General features: G+C 41.9%; 1 protein-coding gene across 1 annotated transcript in view; it reads left to right on the top strand.

Annotated features, from left to right (window-relative positions):
* The first annotated feature begins 12,552 nt into the window (after positions 1 to 12,552).
* Positions 12,553 to 24,747, top strand: part of LOC147634672 (Transport protein particle (TRAPP) component) — a 38,978-nt gene continuing 26,783 nt past the window's right edge. Inside the window, exon 1 of the mRNA XM_086803803.1 lies at positions 12,553 to 12,701. Within this exon, the coding sequence (XP_086659929.1) occupies positions 12,636 to 12,701 (66 nt within the window). The 5' untranslated portion in view covers positions 12,553 to 12,635. The remainder of the gene's footprint in view (positions 12,702 to 24,747) is intronic.

Genomic DNA, 24,747 nt, shown 5'->3' with positions numbered 1-24,747 from the left:
CACGCATTTACAAACCCTTACTAATGCTTCTAGACCTCAACATTGGCTTTATGAGCTGCATCACAACCACAAGTCATAATTCCTACTATAACACCTCAACCCAATGCTCCTTCACTAGTTTTAGGACCTCAACCTCCACCTCCAAGGTTATAACATTGAACCAAACAGGTTTCGAGGAATCTTTTAAGTGTCCAAAATATGAGGTTGACTTGGAGAGTGTATCACATGTCACTAAGGACTCCAGAGAGCTTTATCCAGACTACTATATAGTCGATGTAAGAGGCGAAGTTAAACCAGTATACCAAGTAACCACGGGGTAGGAAGAGGTCGAGACATCAACAACTCTACTAACAAGATAACGCCTCTTCAATGCTATCATTGTCAGGGACCACACCAAGTCTCTGAGTGTCCTATCAGAAACTAACCAATCACCCAAGCTACATCTTCTAGCATGCCACCTACAACCTGTAATCGTTGTGGCATAGATCATTGGATCAAAGATTGCCTAATGAATTTTGTAGTTACAAATTAGCAAAATGGTCCTACCATCACACCTCTCAACACGATTAGAGTGGGTGGTCAAACTCATAGATCAATTTTAAGAAACCTTAACCCACCTATAAATGCAATAAGGAGAATCATGTCTCAAAACACACCCATTGTGGAAAAGAAAATAGAAAACCAAGCTAGTTTAGTAGTAAGTTCCAAAAAGAAGAGGGGCCATAGAAGGTAGAAATCTATAAAAGGGAGTAAAAGTGAGAAAATGGAATGAGTGAACCTGGGAACACCTACTGAACTAGTCTACATGAATGATATGGATAAGAATTCCAATTCAATGGACACAAAGGTTGGTTCTAAGCAAGCTAGAGACACTCAAACAAAAACTAAGGAGACCAAAAAGGAAAGGATGCAATCCATCAAGCAACTAGACAAAGAGAAACTTGGTTCATACCTTGACCCTGTAAAAGAATTGGAACAACTTCATGAGCTCACAAAAAAGTAAACATCCTTGACACTATTCATCCAAACTACCTAAAGCCTATCACAACCCACAAACTATTGGATATACCTAGTGTCATCCTTGAGGTCAATGAGAACTTGTCTATCCCAAGTATGGATTCTGAACTCTTTAGGAGATTAAATATAAAATAGACGAACCACCACTAAACTATACATAGTCTCTTAGTGGTGACAATGTACCAGTAGCCATCCGACTCACTAGGTACATGGGTACATGTGTACTATGTGCATGAATCAACCTTGCAACCCAAAGATAAGTTATCCTAAGAAGATCTACCCAAGATCATGGTCCATTGATTTGCAAATGTGCAAAAAAACCAAGCCAAAACCCTCGAGCCAAAATACCTAAGCTTACAAATTTTCAACACCCCAATGTCGACATATTAACCCATAAAATATGGCTTATAGCTCATAATGCAAGACAACTTTGCACAGGAGAAGCAAAATAGCTAAAACCTAATAAATGCATGATAAGTGACGCCACAATATCATGCATTTATTAGGTTTTAGCTGTTTTGCTTCTCTCGTGCAAGACAACTTTGCACGGGAGAAGCAAAATAGCTAAAACCTAATAAATGCACGATAAGTGACGTCACAAATAGAGTACTACATGGGGCATGTAGCCGACCATGTCTTGAATTTCTCTTGACATAAACAATCAACATGACATTCTAAAGAGTTCGAATACATTTTCTAAATATGTGAAGGAAAATCCACAAAATAAATGGAATCTAAATCGTCCAGTGTCATTGGAAAGACACAAAAAGAAGTCTATATTATTGCCTCCCAAAATATGAGGTAAACCTATCCAAAAAAGAAGAAAGGCAAAAATAATTTGTTTGTGAATCTAGCATATATGACTCCTTAGCCCAATCATCAATGAAGCATATTGTGCATCTCTCTTTCTCCTCAAAATCAGAGTCAAAGAAATCATGGTTCCTCTCCATGAATGAAGCCATCCCCCCTGTGCATAACAAGGCATAGAACTATAACCCCTATGAGTACTACTTGTATCATCAAAACCAAACCTTCATTGATCTAAGCATCAAAAAACAAAATGAACATATTGTAGCACTTACTAATCCAATGGGACTAATCATCATCGAGATCAAGGACTACATGATGAGTACAGGCATCCTCACCCAAGAATGCACCCTCCACCACTCCCTTTAACTGCACATCACAAATTTATTTATCCATCTCCACTACCAAGCGTGAGCAACCAAAGTGCAAAGCCGCCTTCAAACAAGGCCCTATTCCTGCACCCAGCTCCACGATAGAACCATGTGCCAAACAAAACATCTCCATGAGCATCAACATAAATGACAAACTCTTCTCAAGAGCCCCATGCCAAGCCCTTTGAGCGATATGACGAAGGTAGGAAATGTGGAATGAAGTAGTTGCCAATTTGTATCTTAAGTATAGATGCAACAACTTGCTCCATCACCATGTAATATGGTGCAACCTCACCTTTCCTCTTTAAAGCGATGAAGAACAAAACTTTCATGTCACTTGCTTTGACCATTTGTAACCAATGGAAAGAAAATCTTTCAAGAAAGATAGGAGTGCTTGGGAAAAAGATTGTAGTACATGTATCTTGCATTAATTTATTAAACTTGTTTTGAAGGTGGGGTGGCAATAGACAAAGACCCCTCAAAGGTTCATATAAATTCTTTCTATGTCTGATGATGGCATCTTCAAAGTACTCCACTAGTGTGGGGTGCTTGGGCACATTTGAAGATATGCATCACCAATTGTAGTCTTCACAATGTGTTGTAGCAACATTGTTGCATCACCAAGTATCTGATCCATGAAGACCTCTTTTGCAAGCCATTATATGATCGCATGGTAACTACTAGGCATGTCGTGTGTAGTCTTCAAGTTAGCATCTACACTAAGAAGAGCTATAATAGACAACTATTTTGGCTTGCTACTACAAGCCATAATTGAAAGCTGGTACAACTTATCAATGGTGATCTTAGCACAGGAGTCATCAAATGGCAACGAACAAAGTATGTCAAATCATTCCTTTCCATTTAATGGATTTACCACACTTAACATCTGCAACCATCCCATAACAAACAAAACAAATCAAAGTAGTAAAGCAAATTACTAGAACAAATCAAAGTAGTAAAGCAAGGAAAAGATTCTTCAAACTCACTTGATGCACCTTCCATTTGACACTTATAACACTCTTCTTGATTGCATTGACCTTGACTCCCCTACCCGCTTTCTCCATCCTTGGTGGTAATTTCTTTCAAGCATCATCATAATCTGCCTTCCATTTACCTTTTAAGTCACGGCTATACTCTCACATAAAAGCCTTTGCCAAAGCATGAATGCAATTATTACATCTCCCTTACTAAGAAGACCATGCGACCAAGTATTTCTTGAGTTAGAGATACTAAGCCCTCTTCCCTTGGCGTGAGTCCCGTTGTCTTATCATCTTAATGTTCCTTTTTTCATCCTCACTAAAGCCTTCTAGGAATTGCTGAGAATCACAATTCACTAAGGTGCTAGTATGAAAGAGATAATCTTTCAAATTTGTCTCACAACAATGGCATGCTTATTAAGCCTGCTCAACATAATAAAGTTAAACATGCATGTTTAGTAAGCATGCAAAGTGGGTATCCTCCCAAAGTAACATATGTCTTTTGCTAGTTACTATAAAAAGAATCAATGCATCCCCCATTATACTCCACATGCATGAGCTTCAAGAGATTAAGGTATACTAATAAGTTGCATCTTTGAAGTGCAACAATCAAATTGGCTTCATCTTTGGCCTTGGTTGAATTATATTTGCACATACTCTAATGTGACGAGACTTGTTGTTGACAAAAACCTCAACAATTCTATCAAGCCACGATGTTGTTGTATGCGATGATTTCCCTTCCAAACCCAAAACATCTTGTTAGACAAGAACCCCCAATTTGGATCATCTTAGATCTCTTCTTCAAACTCAGCATTGACAAGTTCTTGTCCCACTTTGGCTTGACATCATCTACATCTTTTACAGTCCCATCAGGAAACACAACATACAAAATGAAGGGCCCCTTTCTAGTGACATACCCTAGGTCTCAAAATCCCTCTTCAACATAGAGAGGTCATCACGTAGCTATCACATAATAGCATTGACCATACATTTACAAAGTGGAATTCTTGGTGGACAAAGACCACTATTTATTATGAGAGCCTCAATAATAATAGATGATCCAGTTGGCTTGTCAATGGCCTCATGAATAAACTCCTCAACCTCCACTTTTTTACCTTTCTTTGTTGTAGATCCAGGGACCTCACCATAACCTTCTGAGTTGGCATGATCATCGTCTTGCAAGTCATCATCTCCTTGAGTCTTGGCCTCCGCTTCATGGTCTATGTCTGCTATTGGGTCCTGCCCCTTCTCTTGAGGCTGTTTTGTTTTTTTCTCCCTCCCTTTTTGCTTGTATTTTCTTGGGAGGCATCAATTCTACAACATGGATTAAAAACAAAAACATACCCAATAAGAGTCACAAGAGAATGTCTCCCTTAACCCCCTAGCTCCACTAGATACCCTTCAAGCCATATCTTGGCCATGGTTGCCTCTCAGGTATTCTGCTCATGCATTTGCAATGTGTATTTACCGAACTTTATGGCTAGCGCAGTAGGTGCCTCTAATTCTTTATCTCTTTCTCTCTCTACCTTGACACTTCCCATCCTTCTCTTTTTAGCCATTTACATGGCACCTACCTCCACCTACATACTCCCTCACCTACATACACTGATGCATGCAGATGAGAATTTAAACCTCATTTGGGGCCCATTTTCTCAAGCCCCACCCATGTGCAACAAATTTAGGACCACTTAGGTATTGTGCCTAATTAGGAGAGAGGTTTTGCTCCAAGTTCCCTAGAAGGTGCTTCCTACTCTTATTCATCCATATCAATATGGATTTGTGCATGGCAAGAATATTTTGCATAATATTCTTAATGTTCAACCTCTCTAAGCTCATGAATGTAGACTCAAGGCTCATGTCTCTAGACTCATGAGAGCAGCTATGTCCTAACAAGTTTGCAAAGGCATTTTTAATTTGTTGGTATAATATTAGGTATGCCTACCTTTAGACTCACCTCTCTAAGCTTATGTATGTATGACTATTGGAAGCTCATGGTTGGCCCTCTATTAAAAATCAACTTGAAAGAAATACTCAAGCTCAAAAATAGAAGAAAGCTATGCACACGACATAAGAATGGGTTGAATCTCCCCCACCATGAGAGTGGCTCACATCCTCTTCATGGTGTATTTAAATATATTTCCTTGTACAAAAAGCAAGAGCCAAAAATACATGTAGCCAAAAATATGGATCTCCACATTGGGCTTGCATAAGCCTAAATACAAAAATGTGAACACTCTAAGGTTCACTCATAAAATAGAACTAATGTATATCAAAATGTTGCACACTAATGTGTAGATAAAATATCATTGCCACTGTCGAATAAATAATCGCCATGCGCCATGTGTCAATAGATTTACGTCGAAGCAAGCCCAATGGATCCACGCACATCCCGCACACTACCCTGCCACCACTGATCTGCATTGACATTCACAATATAAACTCAAAATATCAATCTCGCTTACATATAAAATAAATACCCATCAAATAAATCCATAAATTGATCTCGCTTGCATATAAAATAAATACCCATCAAATAAATCCATAAATTCCAAATAATGCGAATAATTCCAACATAGACTCACGTCTCATGTCTATAGACTTATGTCTAGCTAGACTCACATCTATTTTCATTTGCAAGATTATGGGCTCACATCTCCAGACTCATACTTGGCTAAACTCACACCTCATTTTCTTAGGTTGTGTGCTTACAAACCAGAGAGATGGTTTAGCCTAGTTTTTTTTAATAAAATAAAACTTGATAAGAGGTGATTAAGGTTCATAATCCTAGTTTAAGGTGTTTATGCAAGTGATTAAGTGTTTTTTTATTGGTTTTAGTTGATTTTACATACTTCTAAGGTACCATTTCCAACAATGTATGAAAAACACGCAATAGATGAACAAAAAATATCTTTTCACTCTAATCCACACCTAATGGAGCTCAAAGCTTATGTTTTCAAAGTGGAATCACGTTTGCTAAGCTATTGCTTGATTCAAATGCAACAAAATATAAGCCTTATGGGCTCCAAAATCATGCAAATCTCCAAGAAACTAGGGTTTTTCCTTTTTAAGACATGAAAATAGAAGTATCTAGTGCATCGAAAGCTTCAAAACGTAATAGAAAACAACAAAATAAACTTATCCAAAGCTCCAAAACCATATGGTTTTTGGAGTGTTACCTCCTAGTCAACATCACTAGTAATATTGGTGTGGGTGATCCCAATAGCTTGTTGTTAACTCTTTTACGTACACATAAAATCCTCACCTCTAGCCTCAATTATATTCACATTATGTTTAGGCCATGGGCCACTATTGTATTGAAGCCTACTATAGCCACAAAACTTGTTTATAAGGATAGAGATAGGAATTGAGCACCCAGGCCGAGAAAGCCCTCTTATATATAACTTTTGATAATGTGAATGGGGAAGTTCTATAATTTCCCAAGTGAAAAGCTTTCTTCTTCTCTTGAGCTCTTGCCTTCTTGCTTGTTTGATTGCAGTGTGCATGCTTTGTGTGTGTTGATGGTGTGTACAGAGTGTGCATGCTTCCTAGCTTGAGTGAGAGAGTGATTGAGCATGATTGCAAAAGAGGGTGGTTCAAGCTTCCTAGCTTAACCCCATTGCCCTTAGATTTCTCTTACATAGTATGTTCATGTATTGTTTTTTTACTTATATCAATTGAAGCACATAAATATAATTAAAATGTAGCACTATATGTATTTATTATATACATATCCTATAGTAAACAATGCATTCCAAAAATATAGAATTTCATATTTTGAAATGTATTAAATATAAAAGGTTACAATATTTTAATACATTTTATGTTAATATTAAATAATGTAGTAATATAGTATTTTAAATATTTGAATGTTTGAAGTATTTAAGACATTCAATTGGACAGATGGTATTAGCATTAATCTCACTTATCACAAAACAATAAATATATGGTATAGTATTAAACACAAGACGCTTATGCGGTGTGTAAAGATACTCTTCTATGTGGCAAGGGGCATCACTATTAGTTGTACTGGTATATACAACCCCCTAGGTATGGGCTTGTGCATGATGCAAAAAGAAAGTGTGATATGGAAGGTCTCGTGCACTATGCTTGTTTGCCTCTCTATAATCCCAACATTTTAATATCAAAAAGTAAGTGGGCTATCTAACGATGAACATTTTAATATAAAAAACTAAGTGGGCTATCTAGTGCTAAACATTTTTCTCCATCAATACCACTATCAGGAACTCTTCTAGCTCTTCGTCTCACCATTGATTCTCCCCATAAATTCTCCAACCAACTGGCTATAGCACCAGGTACGAACCACACAATGTATGTGCAATGACTATTTATATGCCCCCTTCAAGGGTATTTTGTTGCAGAATACTCTAGCAGGAGTTTTTTTCTATTGTGTCGATTCTTCTCTTTCTTTATATGCAATCAATTTTCTATTTTCCATGCAAAGTTATGTGCAAGTAATGGATCATATGCCCTCTTGGGGTAATGTGCTACTTTTTAGCCTTGATTCTAAACCACGCCTTAAGGGTATTCCGCTAGAAGAATACCCTTGAGGGGAATTTTATTTTGAGGATGCTTTGAGCCCCCCATTTAAGGGTATTCAGTTGGCATAATACCCTTGAAGGGGGGCTCACAAAGAATCCTTTAAAAAAAAGTTCCCCCTTTAAGTGTATTTTGCCAGTGGAATGAAGGGGGGGCTCAGATACAAGGCTAAAAAATAGTGTCATAAAGGAACCATGCACATATCAAAGCCAATGATGGCAAAACATTTCCAAGCTTGTACTTGTATAAGAAAAGAGGTTGGAAACTTTATTATAAAGTGGAAATTTGTTGCCTAGTATAACCAGGGAGAATCTAATTTGTTGCCATGATTTAGTCAGGATAACCCCTTATTTATATAGCAGAGGCTACTTTGTGGATGCTTTGGGGACCCCCTTCAAGGGTATTCTACTGGTGGAATACCCTTGAAGGGGGGAACTTTTTTTTAAGGATCCTTTACTTTATGAGACCCCCTTTCAAGGGTATTCTGCTGGCAAAATACCCTATCGGAATACCCTTAACAGGGGAACCTATATATTTTAAACATGTTTTAAAAGGCTATAAAAGAGCCCGAATTGGTAATCCTCCCATGTTACAAGTGTATGTTACCATGTGATTGCCTGAAAGATGTCACAATACTAGCCTTGTAGACCAAACAAGGCATGTTTTAAGTGTATATGTTATCATGTGATTGCCTAAAAGATGTCGTAATACTAGCTTTGTGGACTAAATAAGGCATGTCAAATGTTTATTTCATTATAGGTCTAGTGAAATCCATAGAAGGCTTTATAGACCCCTCTATAAGGGTATTTTGCTAGTGGAATACCCTTAAAGGGGGGAACTAGTTTTTGAAGATGTTTTGTGAGACCCCCCTTCAAGGGTATTCCATTGGCGGAATACCCTTTAGGGGGGCCTATAATTTTTAACATATTTTATTAAGGAAGCTAGAAACAAATTGACCGGGGAATTTTGGAAGGAGGAATGAATTGGAACAAGTTTGACTAGGGGTTTTCTATCACTTGGGCCTATATAGGTACAATGTGCCTTTGCCTTGTCGTGTGATAAATTTGTGTATACTTTGTGTGCCCTTAAAGGTATGCTTAGTTTATGCTTCATGTGTGTGAGCTTTTCTCTCCAATGGTCTCCCATGACAAGCACCAGAAGAGTTGTAATGGTAGACATTAAAGGGAATGTTAATCTTTGTAAAGATTTTATACATAATACCCAAAAGTGAGATCGGGCGCCATTGAGCCAAAGAAGTAGACGAAGGGACTTTGGGCAACAAACGAAGTATGCCCAACTTCCAATCGGCAGGCATATATCCCTCATCCCAAACCCTTTGACAAATAAGCGTCAAAGGCTCTGCAAGCTGATCAGCATATTTTCGAAAAAACTCATTTGTCAAACCATCCCAACCAAGGCTCTTTCCCACGGGAAGTTTGGAGAGAACAGCTTCCACTTCCCCTTGAGTAACAGGAGCATCAAGCTGAACCGCCACATCAGGGTCAACTTGATATCGTACTTCAGCAAACAATGACTCCCTTGCAGCCAGGACAGCCGACGAGACATCCTCTCGAGGGGCAAGCAAATCTTCATAAAACCTGATGCAATGCTTAATAACCTCAGAAGGTTGAGTAACAAGGTTGCCTTGGGCATCCATAAGCCTAACAATATTCTCACGCATATGTTTTTGATGCAACTTATCATAAAAGCGATGAGATTGACAGTTAGCATCCGCAAGGCATCTCATGTCATATAAAGATTTTCCAAACTTGAAAGAAAAAACTTACTTATGTCCTACAAAGATTTTCCAATTATACAATCTGTACTAACTACAATTTCTAGGGAAATTCTTGTCCTTTATAATTATTGGGGAGCTCACCAACCCCTCATCACCCCTGTCTCAAAGGCGTATTTCATAAGAACATGCCCAGGTAGGCCTAGTTTATAAAACGTTAGCTTAGTTCATACAAGAAAAGGCTTGAGCCTACATACATGAGTCTATAGGCATGAGCCGACATCCATGAGTCTACAAGCATGAGCCTAGAGATGTGAGTTTACAAGACATAAGCCTAAAGATGTGAGTTCATAAGACTAAAGATGTGTAGTTCTGTCTCACAAAAGGCGAGGGAAGAAGAAGAAGCTAATGCAAGAGGGAGACCTACAAACAAATGCAAGAAGAAGCTAATGCAAGAGGAAGCTAATGGAAGAGGGAGACCTACAAACAAACTTATCCAACATGCATCCATCAAGCAAGGAAGATTCAATAGCATACATGAAAGTAATAATATAGCTATAAACAAACCTATCTAATATACATCCATCAAGCAAGAAAGATTCAATAGCATACGTGCAAGTAATAAGATAGCTACAAACAAACCTATCTAATATACATCCATCAAGCAAGAAATATTTAATAGCATACATGCAAGCAATAATAGAGAAGAAGGGGAGCTCACAAGTATTCTATTGCAATTGTATTGCTTAGTGTCAAAAATTACTTACAAGTGACTCAGCTGGCCAAACTTAGAAATGGTCCGGCCTGTACTACCACTACTCTTAAGTTAGTATGTACAATGATGTCTTATAAAAGATAAGTGCCTTTCCAGCAGGTAAGATGACAAAGCACCTTACGATACATCGGGCAAATAAAACCATGTTAACCTATGGAGTGGTTAACATACCCCCCTTCCTAATGATCATCTAAGTTGGTGGTAATGTTGTTGTCAGGGTAGAGGGGTGGAAAGGTGTGGATAGTCCAAGATACACCATGAAGTTGGTCAGCCGAGGTTAAGTGGTATGGTTTGAGACCGACTGGTATCTGGATACAGGGCATATTGGTGAGAAAGCTTTAGGTAGCCATGGGGATAGGCAACTTGTCAAGGCGACATGGAAGGTAGATGCAAAGCCTCCTTCTATTATGGAAATGGCATGGGCCCTTTAAATTTAGGCAGTTGGTAGAAGTGGCCCACTCCCTGTGATTCGCGGAATGGGCACCCAAGGACCTTCATAGAATAATTTGCATGGTAAATGGTGGTCCAAATTTTATTGGCATGCAACATAATATAGTATGCCCCAATCTCATATCATGTGATCCACAAGAAGACCTGGGCTTTCACTGGGATCAAAGCTTCCCATATCAGGTTCCACATTCTCTTCCAAATGTTCATATCCCAGCTGACTCTCTAGACTTTACTACAATATTTAACATTAATTTCCCCTTTACATATCTCTTCATACAATATCTTAGTATTGATTTTATTAAGTTTAGCCCTATTAAACCAACTCTAGTCTTAAAACCAAGAGTCTTCATTGTATGCTGTAGAGTACCAACTTTTTTTCGCCTCAGTAAGAACTAAACTCATAACATGTACCTCAGTGCCCTCATGATCTGCTGAAGCTCTTTCCATCCTGCTTGAGAGAAATCCCAGATGTCCTCTAATCTCCTAATTCCCATATTGTTTAATCTTCTAGAGACCTTGGTATCAAGGAGGGCTAAGGGAGGCTTAAACTTATGGGTCCACCAAATATTTAGGTCAAGTAGAGAATTTCCAAAAAAATTTGGTACACTCATTCTAGTTAATCAGGCCCATTTCTTCTTTCCAATTGGAACAAAGGAATTTATAGAAGGGAGAGCTCCTTACTCTCAGGGGACCAAAGGATAATAATTTCTCTTTCTAGTTGAGATCAAACCATTTACCCCTAAGCTAGACTTTAGCCCCCTCTATCTCTTCTTAGCCTAGATACTTTCTTGCCTAAGAGCTTTAGTGTGAGAGGGTAGATGTAATATTCTCAAGCTTCCCAAGTTTTTGGGGAGAGCAACCTTGTCCCAAGCCAACCAAGAGAGGACTTTTTTCCCATTATAGCCATTCCTCCATAGAAAGTCGCATTTAGGAGCAAATTTTTTTTTCTAATGGCCTTTCTTAAACTCTATCCCACAGGGAAAATAAATAGGATATAAGCATTAAGTACTATATTCACTATAGAAACCCTGTCATGAAAGGGTACCCTTACCCCTTCCCATTTCCTAAGCTTAATGGACAACTCAATAGCCCAATCTATCAGATCCTTGTTACTCACTCCCATAGGGACCCCTAGGTGTCTAATGATCCTTCTTTTTTTAATAACATCACAACCCCATATCAAAGTTGTTCTCTTCTATCAGGCTTATGATTCTAGATTTATGAATATTACACTTAGCTTTGGCAAACAACTGTACTAGCTGTAAAGCATTTCTCACATTTTCATTGTCAGCTCTCAAGAATAACAGAGAGTCATCTTTCAAAGCATTGAATGATTACTATTCCCCATTCTTAAGTTTCAGTATAGTGATTGATCCTTTTTCACTAGCATCCTCCAAGGCTATTATGAGAGGGTGCGATGTCACAACAAACAATAAGGGAGCTAAAGGACAACCTTGCCTTACAGATCTCCTAATTTCAACTCCCCCCACTAGCCTCCCATTTAATGATAGCTTAGAATGTGCTCCAATTGTTAGAGTATAGATGCATGAAGCAATCTAGCCAAAGCCCATCTTCTCCATCACTATTGCTACAAACGACCAATGAATTATGTCATAAGCCTTCAATCGGAATATTACACAATCCTTTCCTATTCTTTGAGCTATGTCCTTTCCCAACATTGCTGCAAATATATTATCATAGATGGATCTGCCTTTAATAAACCCATGTTGTTTGCTGAGACAGATGGCTTTCTAATGAGACCATAGGCACCTATGTTTTCATGAACGAAGATAGAAAGCAAGACTTGTAATAAATTCACAACCTTGGAAAATTAGAAGTACGCTTTCCGAATAAGGTTTATTTTTCTATTATAAAACTATTATAAAGAGAAAAAAAAAGGGAAGGATATTAAGCTACCATTTCGGCAATACACCAGATCAGGCAGGATGATAGGGCGAACCAAGCAGTATGTTAACGTCGTGGACAAACCCCTTGGCAAGGGCAAGTTAGAGGTAAATTTTACTTCCGAGAATGAGTAGTTTAGATCCTATTAGGCCTTCTTGTACCTGCTGTTGTGTGTGCGCGCGCGCGCGTGAGAGAGAGAGAGAGAGAGAGAGAGAGCGAGAGCTGCTTGGTCTTGATTAGTGTTCTAGTGGGTAAGATCATGCTGGGCTGAAATGCTGTAGCATAAAACTCATAGTAATGCCTTGTGGAAGCTTTTAAAGTAGGGAATTCCCGCCGTGAAGGTCGAGGCAGAATTATCTGGATGATGATGATGATGGCTTGTCCAGCCAGTGCTGATGTGTCAGAATTGCAAGCCGATTCTGTCTGTTTGGACAGCCTTGATTTCCACGCTGCTGACCTGTGACCATGATGCTGAATGCATCAATGATGGATGCAATGGCATAATGTATGCTTTTACTGGTCCTAGGATTGTGTCTAGCTTGGGGCAATAGGAGGATGGGCTAGAGTCTAGCTCTCAAGCAGCAAGGGTTATGCAAAGCAATTCCTCATGGGGTGTCTACTTGTATCTCCCCTGACTTGGCGCTTTGACACAAGATTGTGAGAGGTTTCTGATTATGATCCTCTCATCTCCCCATATGTCTCATGCATCATGAGCCATGCTTATTAGAGAGAAAGTTTTGCTATGCAATTCTATGGTGGGTCGAACATGTTATCTGCATTGAATGCATGTCGAACAGGATGTCAGATTGCATCGATGGAACCGGCCAAATTACAGGAGATATATGGTTAACTTCAAGAAAGTCATAGCACAATTTCTGAAGGATCTGGAGAATAAAAGCTAGTAGACAGAAGGGCAATACAAGATTGTGCAGCAGTTATGACTGCCCGTCACTAGATTGTTGTGTGTCAGTTTTGACTAGTTTTGATCAGATCACTCATAGTTGACAGCAGTGTTTGCTGGTGTGTAGACCAACCTTTGACCTGGGTTGCCTGGCTTTCGAAGAGGGTTCTAACAATGTTTGATCAATATTTGACCATAAAGGACTTGCTTTTGACCATTAAAAAGCATAATAGGTCAGAAGATCTATAGTATATGCTTCATGGGGTTGCTTTGTGAAGACAAGAGAATTGAAGCGAGTGAAAGATCCTCTCTGAGAAGCAGATCCTAGATTTGCTTGTGATCTTTGACTTGGTATTAGTAGAGAGTCTGCTGAGTAGGGCAAAGAGGAAATCATCCTGGGTTAATGTGGTATATCGCATGTGTTTAAATTCTTGGAGTTATTTCCTTATGTGTTTCATTGGATTGAAGTTAATAATAAGATCTTGTGAGCACCAAGTTTTGGCTACTTCTTGGATTCAAACAATTCAAACCTCAAATGCCTTTTTTTTTTGCTTAGATATAGAAGAGTCGACCACAGGCCTTTGCTAGTTTTTTTGCAGGCTTATTGGAAAATGTAATGCATGTACAAGCGTAGAACACGTATCAAAATGAATGGACATGAGAACATGTAATCCAAGGTCATTGCATACTGAAGAAAAGCTTTATGTATTCTTGTGGTAGACTTGTGCCTAATGTGCAAGTGAATAATAGAGAAGATAGCACAGTAGAATAGAGAGACACATGCACAACACATAAGTACCTAAACTATTGTATATTATGTACAAGAAAATGGGGTACAAGAGTATTCTTCCAGTACAAAATGTTATTGAATGGAGATTTTTGATCTTCAGGTCAATCATGGCTAGATTAACCTCAGGTCAGCCCTATGAAGAGAAACGCTCTAGTGGGCTCAATTGCTCCAAAGGTGTGAAATGGAAAGACTGAATATCTATGCATGTATATATAAGGCCCTTCATGCCTAGTCAGCCCTGTTGGCCTGTAGAGGACATGCCCACAGCCATGTACAGAACTGACAACAACTGGCCTAGCTAACTTCCACATGGTACGGCTTGGCACTTGTCTCGGCTGTAGCCTGCCGATTGTCCACCACAGGGTTGTTCACGGAGGGGTGTCACATTCTCCCCCACTTGCATTGCAGCTGTGTCCTCAACTGCATGGTATCCATATAAAGTGCCCATCCATAAGGAAAAGATCCTAACAAAGCTTTTTCAAGGTACCCGAACATTGCAAGACCACTTTGTGTCCAGTACAAATGCTCACATTCCCTCCTTGTATGTCAGCTCAAAAACTTGCAAAGAAACATGTGGATGACCAACTTTTGCCCAATCCAACACTTTCCATTTGTCCAACTATCCATGACGTGACACGTCCGGCTAGTGAGTATTTTCTCGTTATAGGGCATGGAAAGAGCACTCCGGAGAATGAACTGTCAAATTCTTGCTATCCAAATTCCATATGCTAATGCATCGACTTAGATGGATCCCTAGCCTTATTCATGTATATGTGTGTGTGAACACCTGCTTAGGTGTGAACACACCCTTATAATTGGATAAGATAAGTGTGTGGCATGTGCCATATACTTATATGTGTATGTGATTTATGTGAGTCAAAAGATAAGGTTTGCAACCTATAAAAGCATGTACTTGGTTGTACTTCAAAATACCAATCAATCCAATACACATTGGGTCATGCAATACTGTAGGCTCCTTTTTATCTCATTGTTTTCTCTACTCTTCTCTTTACCGTACACACCATGGAAATCTTCCATCCCCCATATCTGCTCATCGCTTGTGTATTCTAGTTGGAGCTCCTTCAGTTGGTATCAAAGCTTGGTTTTTGCTTGCCAAAGAAAGAGAGAGCGTGCTCATGACAACAGGCTAACATAGTTTGCCATGACTCTCGGATGATCGCTTGCTGGAGCAAGCTGGAGTTGCTGTTGGGCATGGGAGGGGGGCCTTTCCTCTGGACGCATGCTGGCCCTTGGCCTCCACCAACAGGCCGCCTTCCAAAGAGCATGGGATGCACATGGAGTCCATACAATCTACGGGAACTCATCCTCTAGCATCCGTCCCATAGAGACATAGTTGCTACCATTGTCAGTGACCACCTGCGCTATGTTTTGTGGGCCTATCTCCATGATAGCCTCGCGAAGGGGTGACCATATAAACGCTCCTGTCACCAATGTCCCAGGCATAGATGCATCAATGGCACGCAAAAACATAGTGCCCTTGCAAGAGGACACCAAAATATTGTACACGTTCCTCTTGCGTATATCTGACCACCCACAATGTGTAACCATACTTGCTCCAAGTGGCTTTTAATGGCTCCATCTCCATCTCCACCTCCACTGCTTGTTGCTCTGTTTTGAGCTCTTTAGTGCACAAGGTCTCATAGGAGGGTCCCTCCCACTCACATCCAATGCGGTTGATTGCCCTCATAGCCTTTTTTCATCATAGTGTGCGCACAACGTGAAAAGACAATGAAAAGCCTAGTGAGTTCCCTAGTTATATCTTTAATTGCTTGCTTGTGTATGCTTGCTTGAATGCTTGCTCTCTTTATAGAGAGGCTTTGGGTGCTGCGGGCAAAGGGGTTCGTGTTGCCGTGGGAGTGGAACTACCAGCACCCCCGAATCCTGCTTGGCTCTGTGCATCTTCCTCTGAACCCAACCGTGTTCTCTTTGATGCATCACCTGTAGCCTCACTAGCCCCGATATCCTCAAGCACAGGCCCACAACCGCGTCTTGCCAGTCGCTGTCTTTTCCATTCTTGTAGCTCGGCTTTGATGTTTGCAGGCACAAGTTTGCATGCACCAATGCCTTCCCGGTTAAACCTGTGAAATGGGCCTTAACACAGATTATGAACCCTCCTGAGCAAACTCCTCAAAAATTGCATTTCCACTTTTGTGTTCCTGAACCACCATATTGAGATACAAGAGTGACATGGGCCCACATGGCATCCTTAGTGCGAGGCATCTTGACAAAAGCAGGGCTAGATTGGCACCCTGGCATGAAAATCCCCAAATTTCAAAATCTGTGTGTTTTTTACAAAATCGAAGAAAAAAAGTACAAATCAGCACAACCAACCTGAGAGATGGCAGGCACGGAACCTGGGAAGTGCGGGAGGAGCTGGTAGGGGCTGATTTGTGCAAGGCAAGAGCTCCTTCAATCAGTTTTCCAGTCGCCTGTAGGCGTTTTTTTTTCGAAAAACGTGCTCTCTAGATTAAAAAATGCTGAAATTTGTAGGTTTTCCCAGGCTACATGAAAAAAATGGGTTTCATTCCAATGAAATGTTTCGTTTCATTCAGCTGGAATGAAACGTGTTTCATTGTAACTATGCAGGCTCCAAGGGACTCAACCTCCATAGGTCCAACCAAGTCTACATGTATAAGCTCAAGTTTTCGTGCAGCCTAATGTGTAGCCTCCTCTGGAAAAGCATCTCTATGATGTTTGCCCATCATGCAAGATGAGCATGCATATATGTGGTAGTTGACGGAGCTTAGGTAAACCAAGAACCAACTGTTGGGAAGATAAGAAGAAACAAGTACATGACCAAAGCATGAATGCCACAAAGAAGTCTCATCAACATAGACTAAGGCATGAGAAGGAGAGAATAACTGATGGATATGAGAGTTGGATGAGGGAATCTGTGAGGAGAAATTGGTGATTTTGTAGAGGTCTCCATCATGAACTCCATTGGCCACAAGCGAGAGTGTCTTTCAATCAATGACCTGAACCACCTCATCATCAAAGTAGACTCCAAGTCCCTTTTGAGCAGCCATGTGAACTGAAACTAAGTTCTTTGAAAGTGGAGGCACATGTAAAACTTCATGGAGAGTAGTAGAGGGACCAAGAGAGACATTACCAATACCAAGAACGGGTAAGGAAGAGTCATCTCCAATGCGAACTGAAGAAGAGAGTGGCTGGTAATCCTCCAAAATATGTGAATGTTTGGTCATATGGGCGGAAGCACCGCCGTCCCTGACCCACTCAACCTCTGTTGGTGTGTCACTAACCTTTGTGGAAGAAGTTATATCGGTAATCACGAGGAAGTATTCTGTGGAGAGGTAGGGGTAGAATCTGTATCTGCCATGCATGCCACTTTAGCATTGCCCTCGTCCTTCACCTTTTCCTTGCCTTTGTTCTTATTAGAATCCTTGTCAGATCTTGAGAGTTATCTTTGGCTGCCCGAGGATTGTCATGTCGAGCAAAGCACCGTTCCTCCGTATGGCCTGATCTGCCACAAAAAGAACACTCCAAGGTTTTGTTACCTTTGACATATGTAGCATCCTTGTTGCCCTTGCCTTGGGTAGCTTTGTTGTTGTTGTTGCCACCTTGTCCTCCATTTTCTCTCTCCCAAAATGCTAAGAAACTGGCTGAATTCTGATTTTTAGAATTGAAGTTCTCCATTCAAGCTTGCAAAAGAAGAAGAAGACTTTTCGGTTGATCTTATTGTAGCCAGGGTACATTTTTAAAAAGCTAGGTTTCCATTCTCTTTGGCATTGTTGGGCAATCTTGGAGAGGGGTGCATGGCACCATATTGCTAGCTTGTAGCCGGGCTACTTGTGGGCGAGTATAGCACTTGTGTATTGTTTTCATGCAGAGTTATTTTGGAAGAGATGGTGGTGTATGGCTAGGCCAGGCCACCCGTTTCATGTACTTGTGGAACTCTTACTCCCCTAAGCCTTAATAATCAATTGCCATGTACTTTTTAAGACAGAGATGTATGGTTTTGTATGTGGGCATGGCTGTGATCAGAGGATGGTAATTTTATGATTTAAGTGTTAAATTTTGTATAATCACGTGCTCGTTTGTGATAGTTAGTATGAGGATGAAGAAGAAGGAATGCAGGGTGGGAGGGTGGGAAAAAATGAGAAGGGGAGAAAAGAAACGGTTCTCCAAGGTTTAATGGCACCATAGATGCTGAAAACACGGTTCTGTGAAGAGAAACACAGAGAAAACGTAGCTTTCTGATGAAAAAACACAGCACCCAGATCTGAAAACACAGGTCTTTATGTGCTGAAATCTGTAAACAACAGGTTCATGAAGGAAAACGCAGCTCTAGGCTCTAATACCACGTGAGAAATATGTGCTACTGCTGTAAATCTGAAAACAGAGAATAAAACATCATATATGTGTAGACAGTAGACTGTAGATGATCAAGAACCTGAATATGAATGAAGGTACAACACGAGGGAGGTCCGTGAGTGCTGGTATGTGCAAGTCAAGGCTGAAATCAGAGATGAAATGATGTGGGAATGAGGCACCTATTTATATTGGTCCTCATGAGCTAGTCGGCCAGGTCCTGTAGGCCGACTTGGACAAGAGTCCATAAAATAAGCTAAAAATGCTAAAAAAGGCACCTAAAAAATGGTGCAAAAATAGCAGAGAAAATATGCGATGCAGGGCGAGATACAAGCATGCAAAGAGTCCATCTAGGGATGAACAATATTTCCAACATGGCCACCTAAGGTAAGCTTCAAGCGCTTGATCTTTTGTGCTGGATAATCCCCCATTCCCAAAGCTTGTACATTATTGCATCTCCAGAGGTTTGACAGAAACTCAGTAACGAAGGGCTTTGTGTGAATATATGCTCTTATGTGTGTGTGTGTGTGTGTGTGAGAGCATATCTTGATACAGAGTTCTACACCCACTATTGGGCGCTGATGACGTTAGTGGGGATGTCGTAGTATCTAGTCCATACTATGTATAATGGAGTTGATAGTTATATAGTCTTGTGGGTTGACTACGATGAGTATATAACATGCACGTTCCTAAAAGGTGAATTTGGGCATGTTCTTGGATTCATCTAGGTATATATATATTATTGCATATTTGGATGTTTTGGAATCCGCTAGACCTCTTTTCACATTGGAAACGTCCACATTGGTGACATACCCTCCAGCTTCTTAAAAGCTGTCCACAACTTTAGACTTTAAGCCATATATCCAAGATAGAACTATGTCCCATCAAGTGAGCGAAACGAGACATGATTGCGTAATCAAAGACTTAAACCCATGTTCAAAGTGCTTCTTCTTCATGCTCAAGACAGAGTAGAGAGAGATGACCTAATCTACTATTTATTACTAACATGAAATGTATACAATGCTAAATAGAGATACCCAATGGTAGTACTGCTACTGAGTTCTCAATCACTCAATGATGATCAATGAATGAATATGGCTAAAGCCAAGACCCTCGTTTATAGTGTCTAATGTTGGTGAGTTGGCTACCAACTCTACCAACCCTAATAATAATGTCCAACTAGGTGTGTTCACACAATAACAGTAACTCTGTCCACACTGGGCTGCTCATTGGGTGCTTGGACAATATTACAAAGATCTAGCACAATAGCATAAATCCGGCCACATACTCGACCTCTGAGCTAGCCAATGGGTAGAAGCATGTCCACGTCACACTCGGGAGAGTGTGCATGTGACATACCTCAACTTTGGTGTGTGTGCTTCCATGTGCTTTTTTTTTTCCGAGAAAAGATCCTTTCATTAGTTATATAAAGACGCCCATAGGGCTACAAAAGATCCTCTCCTGCTCGCAAGAAAAACAGAGCAGTGGACAAAGCAAGGCAGCCCGGGAGACTCTCCCTAGGTGCTGAAAAGTACAAGCAACAGTACAAAGAACTGAGGGGCTAAATCATACAATAGGAGGGGGGAAAAGCCAAACAGGTGGCCTGTAATGCCAACGGGGGGGCCCCGCGTGTAGGGTATAGAAGGGGCCGCTGCGCCAGGTGGTGTGGAAGGCTTGGCGCCGCAAGGTCGCCTCATCCGAGTCACCCCGGATGCGGTCATACAACTGTCCTTGCAGGGTGTGGATCAACTCCTGCCAAATCCCCCGAACAGTCTCTGCTGGTGGCTCCAATCTCCCCTCAAAGGCCCTGAAACATCGGGCCCTCCAGGTGAACCAGATGGTGAGGCTGCTAAGGAGCTCCCATCGTAGATCCCTCTCCTGTGTCCAGCTGGCGGACGAGAAATCCGGTGAAGGAACAAGGCGAGGCTGGCCCCTAATGAATCTGATGGCCTGGCTGTCCTGCTCCGTCTCATAGCCCATAGCAGGCCCTGACGAAGTCGACCAAGCAGCGGCACCCCACGTATACAAACCCTCTGGAGAGAGAGGGGCCAGAATACGCAGCATCTGCAGCCAAATCTGCTGCGCCTGAGGGCAATCCCAAAGGCAATGTCTCTGTGTCTCCATAGGGTGGCCGCATCGGACGCAGGCCGCCGGAAGACCGCTGTAGACACGCCAAGTGCCAACTGCTGATCCCCTGTGGGCGACCAACCACTGGAAAGTCGAGATCCTGCGGGCCTGTCGACTAGCCCAGAGCCGGGCCCAAAAATCCTCCAGAATGGGGGGGCGGGGCGCTGAAGGAAGATGGGAGGGCGCGAAGGAGAGGAGGAGGAGCGTTGCACTGGGGCGCACAGGACAGCCAGGCGGGGGTGGGGGGGCGAACGCGAATGCAGGCGGGGGGGAGGGAGGGGTGAGCAAACACGAAGGCGGAAGAGGGGGGAGGTGTGCAGTAGCGCGATCTGTTGGGGTAAAGGGGTTATGCCCACCCTTATAGTGTGTACAAGCCCATAAGTTATAGTACATAGTACACTTAGTACTTTTAATGTACTAAGTGCACTATGTGTACTAGTGCAATATACATGTGTGATAGGGGAGTCACACACTCATGCCTCATGAGTTGACTTATCCCCACAACTCTCTCTCTCTCTCCCTTGCTTCTCTGTGTATGTCTCCCATGAATGAACTCTAACCCTAATTCTGTTTTCTCCCCATCAACTGGTATCAGAGCCCTTAGTGATCCCTCCCTTCCTCTTCTCCTTGATGGTAGCAAGGAGTCAGGCGCAACAAGGCAGCGCAGCAGGCAGCAATCAGGCACGTAGTTCTTCTCTTCACAACTTTGTGGGCGTGAACGAAGGTAGCATAAGCGGGCGTAGATGATGAAGCGGGTGCTGGTAGTACCTTGGTCGAGGGCGTCCATCGAATACTAGGCCAGCTCTACGCGGCGCAGGCAAACACGAGCGAAGCGCACAGCAGCCAGGCGAAACTGAAGCGCCAGGCGTTGAGCGAAGGCTGCTGGGCATATGGAGTCGGCCGGCCACCTAGTCGTGTAGGCGCTAGGCAGAAGTCGAAGCGTGGAGCGAAAAAAACGCTAGGCGTCGGCTGGCGCTAGGCGAAACTGGTGCGACGCGTGTTCGTTCCACCTTCCGACACTTCATCCTCTCGCGAGAGCTCCGCTGCGTTCCCTGCCGTCGCTGGCCGATACCACCTCTAAGGGGCTGGCCAACCAGCATACGTGGCTGCCCACGCAGCCCAACAAGGGCTACCCAACTGGCTGCCCACAGCCAGGTGGGGCTGCCCAGCTGCTCCAGAAGTTGCCCAGCACCGAAGTCGCCGCCGAAGTCGCCGCCACCACCGCCTCCGTCTCAGCCTGCAAGTCAAGAAACTCAGAAAAATCAGAAATTTCAGAGGTATTTGCCTTCAATATTTTGGGAATTTCTTATCAATTCAAGCAATTGAGCAGGTACAGGTGCCCAATTGCTCAATTTTGAGCAAAATTGGCAAAATTGGGTGACATTGGTCACAATCAGGATCAATTTGCAGGAAATTGGTCACAATCAGGATCAATTTGCAAGAAATTGGATGTCGAAATTTGGGGCTTTTGATGTAATTGTGCAATTAAGCACTCATACATGCTGTATGATGTGAAAAATCGCACATTTGGGCAAAATTGCAGCAAATTGCAGTGCAAATCAAGGGGCTTTTGTGCCGATTGAGTTGATTTGCATGCAGGCAATCGCATTTGATGCTGTGGATAATGTGTTGATGCCTTACAAGCACTCAATGTGCCTGTAAATCAAGGGGCTTTCATGTATTTGATGTATATGTGGCCAGGGGGAAGCATCGTGAACACTCTGGTTGCCTTCATGTGCGTCAATGTACCATGTATGATCAGAAATTGATCTTAAATCAAGGGCTTTTCAAGTTCGTATGCTTGTTGAGCTTGGCAAAGCAGCAGGCAAGACATTTATGCCTTGAATCCTCAAAAATCAGCTTGCAGTCAAGGGGCTTTTGCCCAATTTCTGTTCGGGACTGTTGTATGCAGTGTACAGGACTGTAAAAGTCTGATTTTCACTCATTTGGACAGCCAGGAGAGCATTTATTGCTACTGTGCCTGCTGGTACAGATTTGGCACAGCTTTGTGCAAGTTTTGGCATGGCTGTACACTGTTTTGAGTGACCAAAAGGTTCAATTTCAGCTGCTGTACTTGCCGGGACAGGTTTGGTACATCATTGGTGAGCACTTGGTACTGCTGTACAGTACTTTGGAAGGGCAAAAGAGCACATTTGAGGTGCTGTCCAAAATCTGCAGCAACCAGATTTTGGTGTTTTCATCACATAAAGTGGGAGAAAAGTTGCATTTGTGCTTCCGCAGTGGGAGATAAAGCTTGGGAGAAAAACTGTGAGCACTTTGTGTGCTTTTGGTGCAGTGTTTGCACATTTTGCAGGGAGTCAGGCATTGACAGGTTGCATTTTGCTATGGCAACCACAGGTGAGAGCTCTTCATTGCTTCACATCAAGAAGCTTGAAGGCTCGCATAATTATGATATTTGGCAAACCCAGTGCTACAATGTGTTGCTCCAGAAAAAGCAGCACAAGCCTATCAAAGAAAGGGGTGTAATGCCCGCTTCTCTTACTGCTGAAGAGTGGGAAGATATGGATGAGCTGGCAAGATCTACTATCATGTTGTCTGTGTCAGACTCTTTACTTTTCAGCATTCGTGAAGAGAAGACAGCTTGGGGAATGTGGCAGAGATTGCAGGACTTGTATGCCCAACAAAGTGCCTCAAGCAAAGTGTATTGGTTGAAGAAACTCATAGGTCTTCAGATGAAGGAAGGGGCGTCTATGACAGCCCATCTAAATGAGTTTAATGGTATTGTCAGCTAGGTCATTAATCAAAAGTTGGCAATGGACGATGAGTTCAAAGCCACTTTTCTGTTATGCACTTTGCCAAAGAGTTGGGACACATTCAGGACAGCCACTAGCAATTCGCATGCTATGCTGTCATATGCAGATGTTGAGGGTGCTCTTCTTCAAGAAGAGATGAACAGGAAAAACAACTCTGTTGGAAAGTCCAATGGAATGAATGCACGTGGGAGATCCCAGCAAAGGGGGAAAAGCCAAGAAAGGGGAAGGAGCAAGTCTCGCTCCAAAAAGGATTTGGAATGCCATTATTGTGGCAAAAAGGGACACATTAAAAAGCAATGCTACAAATGGAAAAATGATCAAAAGGAAAAGGGAAAAGGCAAAGACAAAGACAAGGATGAAGCCAAAGATGTAAAGCCAAAGGGCAAAAGTGGAGTCAAGATTGAAGAAATCAATGTGTCACATGCAGGTGGCAGTGAGGATGAGGTCCTATTTACTTCTTCACTTGATGCCCATTCACTTCTTACAGGTGGTCATGGTATGCACTCATGGATCATTGATTCAGGTGCCTCCTTTCATGTCACAGGTTGCAGAGACTTGTTTGTCAGGTACACTGCTGGCAATGAAGGAGTGGTTTATTTGGGTGATAACCATGCATGCAAGATTCTTGGCAGAGGTGATGTAAGGCTTGTATTTTCAGATGTTTCACAGCTTATGCTCCATGATGTCAGGCATGTGCCTGAGATCAAAAAGAATCTGCTTTCTACTGGACAGCTTGATGATGCTGATTATGTTACCACATTTGGTCGTGGAAAGTGGAAGATTAGTAAGGGCTCACTGGTTGTTGCCAGAGGCTCTAAGGTGGACACTCTTTATTTCATGCATGCAGGTGTTTGTCACCATGCTAATGTAAATGCAACCGAGCTGCCGGAAATTTCTATGTGGCATAGCCGGTTGGGACACATGAGTGTCAAGGGAATGGAGCAATTGTCTCGTTTGGGTTACTTGCCTTCTCTAAAGTCTTCAAGTTTTCAGTTTTGTGAGCATTGTATATATGGTAGGCAACTACAGTGCCCCCACAAGAAAGCTCTTGGACAGAAAGATGCTCAGTTAGAGCTTGTGCATACAGATGTATGTGAGATGCCTCAGCTTTCTTTGGGAGGGGCAAAATATTTTGTGTCTTTTATAGATGATGCCACACGCAAAATGTGGGTTTATCCTCTTCGTTTGAAGAGTGATACATTCTCAGTGTT

The sequence above is a fragment of the Cibotium barometz genome, chromosome 10 (genome assembly GCF_041138505.1).
Source record: "Cibotium barometz isolate CiBa-2024 chromosome 10, ASM4113850v1, whole genome shotgun sequence".
Taxonomy (NCBI): Eukaryota; Viridiplantae; Streptophyta; class Polypodiopsida; order Cyatheales; family Cibotiaceae; genus Cibotium; species Cibotium barometz.
The sequence above is the reverse complement of the archived record's forward strand: the minus strand, read 5'-3'. Positions and strand labels throughout refer to the sequence as shown.